The sequence below is a fragment of the Phoxinus phoxinus genome (genome assembly GCF_949152265.1).
Source record: "Phoxinus phoxinus genome assembly, chromosome: 13".
Lineage (NCBI taxonomy): Eukaryota > Metazoa > Chordata > Actinopteri > Cypriniformes > Leuciscidae > Phoxinus > Phoxinus phoxinus.
In genome coordinates, this window is record NC_136888.1 from 6,693,650 (window position 1) to 6,700,879 (window position 7,230).

Below are 7,230 nucleotides of genomic sequence, written 5' to 3' on the forward strand. Positions count from 1 at the left end.
ATTAGATCGCTTTTTTTACGGTGTGGAATGAATCTTAAATGTACATTTGATGAGGTTATTGACTTAAAGAGACAGAGGCGTGTCTATTCATGCTTATCATATCACGCAGATAATATTATTTTATATTTGAATATATCATTGTATTTCTTAACTTAGAATAAGTAAGTGTAATATAAAAGTATACTCCACATATTATGATATATAAAAAAGAAAAAAAATATGTTTGTTTTTTGGGGAGAGGGGGCATTTTATTTCACTCAGCGGGCTACATAACGTATAAATATTCATAGAAAAATTAGCCTACTTTGACATAGTATTAGTCTTATTATTGTTGTGATGACTGTTGTTGTTTATATGCATTATAACTATTTTTTCATAATCTGGTTTGGGGGGGATTTTTGACTAGTTTTGCATGTAATCGCATTGCGCAGCGTTTAAAATGCCTTAAAGACTATTACAAAGACTAATCTAATCCTCTTCGGCATATTGCAGTGAAACTGCCTTTCTAACTTTAGGGCGTAGATTAGGCGTCTGTGTTGAGCATTAATATAGTGTGGGACAGCAGCAGGATTAAGAGTATTTGGTCTTAAATCGGGGTAGTGTGAACGGTCCCTCCCCAGCAATGGGTTAAAGCGGCATTACAGCTTGTAAGATGGGTGTCCCGCAGATCTCCCTGGAGACCAGCTCCACTTGGGTGTTCCAGCACTGAGTATAGAGCAAAACACGGGCTGAAACCATTAGATGACCCGATGTACTCATTTAAATGCCACCATATACACGTTCATTCAATTAACTATTTTATTTGATCTATTTAATTTTTTGTTTCCATTCCAAAATTTGTATGCACTAATTGTATAGTGTATGTAACAATGCCAGGAGTTAATGTGTATTCAAATTAGGAAATAGCCTAAGTACAAAAAAAAAAAGTTTAATTTCCATTGATTTAAATAACTAACGATTTGTTAACCATTAGGCCTGCATTATAAAGTGTTTGTATGTGACGCACTTAAAAGTTTAGGTGATGATGCCCATTGCTCTCCTTGAGAAACTTCATACTCTTAATGAGAATTTTGAGGATCAGTTGTTTACATTCTGGCTTTCATTTGCAGTATGATATGCAAATTGGACGACTCCAATTAAACAGGGTTACCTAAATGAGAAGGGGAAAACACACTAGGGAAAAGCTGATCTCGCTGCTATAACAACAGACATAGGCTAGTTTGTTTTTATTCTTTTTCATTTATAGATTATTAAAAATTCCCACGATGTTTGCAAAAAAAAAAAAAAAATGATATGGTATTAGCAATCGAAATATAGCTATTTTTAGATCTCACTTTTATATTGTAGGCTATATATACTTGAAAGTATACCCTAAAAGCATGTAGGAGTTTTTCATCCCAGGCCCCCTGTCTTAAATAATCACTAATATAATAATAATTATTATTATTATTATTATTATTATTATCGTTGTTGTTAATAATTATGCTTATTTTGTTAGAATTGTGCACCATGTGTCTTAAGAACGTCTGACCAACTAATCAAGTCAATCGATCTTTTTTTCTGTATCAAATTTGACCAATCTTACGTTTTTATGTAAATGACTTAAAAAAGTAATGAACAGTCTTAAAGGAAAAAAAAATTATGACCAATTTGTAAGACTTAGCAGTTTCTGCAACCGGCCGCTCATCTGTCTGTAGATTGTCATGTTAACACTTATTGTGTATTTTGTCAAGCGTGAAGTGCACCTAGGATGTTGCTAAATGTTATCCTCACGTTTATGGCTGTTGTCATTTGTGTCTCTGGTTGGAAAGGTGTAAACGCACCAGAATTTCGCCTGCAAAATTTGCGCTTTGGTTGGCGAAAATAATTGAATACGTCGAACTTTTCACTTTCGTTAAATGAGAATGAGCGTAAAATCATTTATCCGCGCTGATATTTTCGTCGCGTTGCCTGCGCGTCGATCTCGACAGCAAGTTTGTCCGAGGAAAAACATCATTGCTATGTACCTGAACTCCATTTGATGGGCATCAGTTATTGGCACGGCGAAACCAATGCATTTCTTCTCCAGTATCATTGGCATCAATCAGCTGGAATAGCCATCTGACAGTCGGCTGAAAGAGCCCCTTCACATCAGCACTTGAGTTGTGTCTGTTCAAGCGTCCAACACTATTGCCGTGAAATCGAAGTTGCGCGCAGAAATCCCCATTACGCGAAACACACAGCATGCATCGACAGCCTCAGCAGCAGCAGAAGCGAGCTGGATTTAATCATGAAAATGTTCGTACCTGTCCTGGAGTCTCTCCCGCTGCTTCTGCACAGGGCTGGAAGCCTCACGGCATTTATTTGAGCTCAAACTCTGTCACTGTTGACTTTAGCAACAAAGCAAAGATTTCACTGCCCCGCTAGTTTAAAAAAAATGATTATTTTACCAAGATATCGATCAGTGCGCTATAAAAATTCAGCCTAGCATTATGTCTAAAACGAGGGGCACCGAAATTTAATTTCTGTGTAAATTTACCTAGAAGTGACGTGCTCTTATTCAAAGTTTACACTCGTGTGATTTGATTGCTCATGTACACATGCATCATATAGGTATTATTACCGCCTTTTTCATTGTTTACCAGTTTGTGTTTATTCGCAGATCATGGGGTTTTGAAATACAATGGAATGGACTGAGAACTAAAAACACAGAACCAGGCCCTGCAAGTTTACTATTAAATGGGGAAAGCCTGTAACACAGCTTCCTTATTTGTGCCTGTCTAATATATTCCCCTCCACTCAAATATTTATTTTTCTGTTTTGAATTAATAGGGAGTATTTTTCCAGTGTTGACATTAAATGGGTCTCACGTCTTATTCATATGTTGGGAAGAAACGAGAGACTTCATAAACATGACAGAAGATGTTTCTCAGTTCAGACGTTTTCAGAGTTTTATTTATGTCTGTTTTATGCCTCATTTTGTTAAATTATGCTCATCTTATATTTGTTGCAATTACCGCCATGAAATATATATATATATATATATATATATATATATATATATATATATATATATATATATATATATATATATATCCTATATGTGTAAACGGAATATATATATATATGAAGACTTCAGATGCAAAAGCCTCTAAGTGCCATCCGAAATGATATTCTAGAATGATCATTTTTATGCTTATGTTCAGTTATTTCACTTTAATGGCAATGAAAATTACCTATTAATTCTCTTGAAGTGAAATCACTGAACCTAAATATACAAACTTGATAAAAATTCTCATTTTAGAAGAAAATTTCAGATGGCACTATTGTAACGTGTAATGAACGACAGACAAGTGAAGTTCCGTATATGGCTTCTTTTATAAATTATTTGCATTTAAATATGCAATATATTTAATATAATATACAGACACACATTGTGTATTTATAGTCAGCATATATAAAAATGTGTAGGACGTATTATATTTCGAAGCCATATTATGATTTTTAAAATGGGTTTATTAGCACAACACTATTGTCGTGATGAGGAAAAATATATTTGAAAGACTAGTTAAAGCTTTTTTTACGTAAAATTCTACACATCTTTCAAGAACTTAAAAGCATAATTTGTAAGTAGTTTAATGCTTAGGGCATTGATTCATGTTTCGAAATATATATATATATATATATAATTAAACGCATTTCAGATTATTTTTAATTTATAAAATAAAATAAATAATTAATGGTCTATTTTTCAGTTTTTATTGTTGTTATTAATTTAGGTCAGGGTTGAAATGCAAACAAATTCAAGAACATTAATTAATTCGATCTATATAATATATCTGTGGCGTGATTCGATATAAATATAGCTTCACAAGTAACAAGTGGTTCGTATGTGCAAATGCATTGATAATTCGTTGAGCAAAATTACACATTATTATTATTAATAATTATTATTATTATTGAGACAACACAATAACACAAAAGAGAGAAAATCAGAATTGAGAAAAAATTCCAAATAACACTTTAATATAGATTCTGTTCTTGTCATCAACTACAAGAATACACATTTACAAGCCATAAATAAGTTTACACAAGTGATTGAAGAAGTTCAATCCGTCCGCAGTCCTTCGGTGTGATTTTGGTCCATTTTCAAAAGCCGCCTCGAAGAGTTCGTCACATTGTCAACAATTCTTTTACAAAATAATTACTAATGAACATCTAAATGAACGGGAAACGTCAAAAATCATCAGAATACATATACACAACCATTTTACAAATGTACAAATTGTCACAAGGTCCGTGCGGGTTTAGGAAGAGTTCAGGATGGGCCTGGAGTACACACCTTGGTAATAGGATGTGTCCGGCGAATCCAGGCCCGCTTTGCTGGCCATGGAGCCCATGGATAACGCGCCGGCCATCGGAGAGCCGTAACCGTAATGCATCACTTGCTCATATGTCTTTAGGTCCATTTTGTGATGCTGTTGCTCCGAGGACATGAGGTTGTTGATGGAGAAGGGGTGATTGAAGGAATAGTGGTGTTCTGGCTTCAGGTGTCCTTCATGCGCCAAAACAGAGTGATGTTGCGCCAGGAGATGCTGCGCCTGGGAGGTCGGAGAGGCGGTGTGCTCCGGGCTCAGACCCTGACCCGACTTCATGTCAGACAGGGATCTTTTGTGCTCGTTGCTAGACGAGTTGGAATGAGGAGACTCGTTCCCGTTGCAGCTCTCGGAGCTGCTGTTCGATCCGCCCTCCGATGTTTTCCGACCCGGCTCCTTAAGTTTCTTAACGTCGCACTTGAAGCGCTTTTGCCTTCTCAGATAGCAGCCGTTTTCGAACATGTTCCCGGAGTCGGGGTGAAGGGTCCAGAACGAACCTTTGCCTGGCTTATCCGGGGAGCGCGGGACTTTCAGGAAACAGTCGTTGAAGGACAGCGAGTGGCGGATAGAGTTCTGCCAGCGCTGCTGGTTCTGTCGGTAAAAAGGGAAAAGGTCCATTATCCACTGGTAGATCTCGCTGAGGGTCAGCATCTTACTGGGGGACTGCTGAATGGCCATGGTTATTAGGGAGATGTACGAGTAGGGAGGCTTGGCGTGCGTGTAGCTCCTCCGGTAGGTCTTCGGGTCCCTCGATCTGTTTATGTTCGACTGGCCGTACATGGGGCTCATAGCGTTCATGTTGCTGTACGAGGTTAAGGCGTTCATGGAGGGTGCTTGCGCTGCCATTGGGCTCATGGTCGGGCTCAGGGCAGCACTCATGCCCGTCATACCCGCACCCATGCCGGCCATCGCTCCCGCACCGGGAGACATGCCTGTCATTGAAGGACTCATACCCGTGTTGACATAGGACATGTTCATGGTGTTTGCTGCTGTCATGTTCGCAGTCGAACTCATTCCGGACATAGTCATGTAAGTGTTCATGGAGTTCATTCCCAGTCCAGTGTTCATGTTGCTGACCGATGTGTAACACTGCGAAAGAGAAAACAGAGAATGCGATTAATTAATGCAACTCCAAGTCTTAGCATAGCCTACGTTTAAAATTCGTTTGGCTTGGCTAACATAAAAAGAAAAAATGAAAGTAACTTGAAAATAACAGGGTTCCCTAAATGTTCTTTAATCATATCCAATTCAGAACTGTTTTTTTTTTTTTATTAATTTTTTATTAAATAGGGTTTTAAAAACTATAAAACGGCTAGAGATGTACAACCATGCGTCAGGATAAAGTGAAAGTTTGTTTTACTTTTATTTTTTGGTCCCTTTTAGGTTTCCAACATATTGCAGCAAAACGCTGTTGTTGAGTCGATATTACCGCCGCTCAGAAAAAAACAATATTAGTAGCCTAGATCTGTTCAAAAGTCAAACGCCCGCTGTTATTTTCGCTTCTGGACGCCCGATGTTGTTGAATAATAAAACCCATGTATTCGTCGGTATCCATAATTGGAAATGAAAAGTTTGCATTGCATGTCAAGCACAACTTTGTTAGGATAGTGCAGGGCGTCGAGATGATGGGGGAGGATTTGGAGGCGCCTCAAGTCAATATTTGATCTCAAAGTTAATATTATCTCAGGGCTAATATTGAGTTGTATAAAACCGGATCGGATTTCGACGAGGAGAAAAAAAAATACATATATATTTATTTAGGTGAGTTACCCACCTCGGGCTCTCCGTAGTAAGCGCTCCAGTCTGCTGCGTGTTCGTGTCCCTCCATTTTGACAGCACCGAGCATCCTGGAAAAAACTCCTTCTACTCTTCAAAACGCTTCCCCACACGAGAAATGCTGGTATTGTGTGTCCTTTGGCAGCCAAAGGTGGTACAACCACGGGATACACTCGTGTCGTCGTTGTGCTCTCCTCCTGTCAAGAGCTGGCGCATGTGTGTGTGTGTGTATGTGTGTGTGTTTCTGGTTGAAATGACGCCTGCTGCTGGCTCTTAGCGCTGTGATATAGCTCTGTGCGCCCGGGCGAGCCTCCAATCCCTACTGCTTCACTCGGCCCCTATTTGAATAATCTGCTCACACCTAGGCGTGAGACTTCTCCATTTGCCCCCCTATTGTACACCTGCGCAGCTTGAAAAGAGCAGCCCCATTTGAAAAGATTCATTATATCCTAATCTTATTGTATTCCAGCGGGAGAAAGGGGGGAATAGAAGTTTGGACTACCGTGAGAGGAGTGGTTTGAAATCACATCCAGATAAAATTGGGGAGAACGCCAACAGCTCTGGGTTCAAGTATATAGTCTTTATTCAGATGAATCATCTGTCTAAATGTCTTGTTTTAGTTTAGTTTTTCATAATTCACAAGCAGTATTATGCACAGCCAATGGTAATGGATGTTAAATACATGATATATTTAAGAAAATCAATCTCACTTTGTTTTATTATTACTATTATTATTTTCTAATTTAGTTCTTTTCTTTTAAAGCCCAAACATTTCCTTTAAACAAAATGTTTAACTGTTCTTTAAATCTTTAAAAGTATAGCCTATAATCGAAAAAGGACAGTTGTCTGTATTTAAAAATATAGCCTTTAATTCTGTAATAAGATTAAATATGAGAGAAACAAGGATGCCAATGATACAGGGATAGATGAAAACGCGTAAATGTTTTCGGCTGTTTTGAATTAATTTGTTTACCTGCGCTCTAGTTTATGTAACTAATAGCGGTACACAGTTTGCTGATGTAAGAGCAGGTCATCGGTGTTGATTCTGCAAAGCTCAGTGGCAAGATTTGATTGCCTTCATTAAACAAAGTATCCTAAC

At 38.0% G+C, this 7,230-nt stretch overlaps 1 protein-coding gene across 2 annotated transcripts; it reads right to left on the reverse strand.

The window, feature by feature from the left end:
• Positions 1-3,747: 3,747 nt before the first annotated feature.
• On the reverse strand, positions 3,748-6,558 carry foxa2 (forkhead box A2). Of its 2 annotated transcripts, none has more exons than XM_079632272.1 (2): positions 6,130-6,558; positions 3,748-5,444 (listed from the first exon to the last, which is right to left on the reverse strand). In XM_079632272.1, exons 1-2 carry the CDS (start codon positions 6,199-6,201, stop codon positions 4,287-4,289), a joined length of 1,230 nt encoding a protein of 409 aa, XP_079488398.1. In that variant the 5' UTR covers positions 6,202-6,558; the 3' UTR covers positions 3,748-4,286. The 2 variants fall into 2 exon arrangements, with proteins under 2 accessions (XP_079488398.1, XP_079488399.1); XM_079632273.1 differs by lacking the exon at positions 6,130-6,558 and adding an exon at positions 5,716-5,920 and having other exon boundaries at positions 3,980-5,444.
• Between the last annotated feature and the right edge of the window lie 672 nt (positions 6,559-7,230).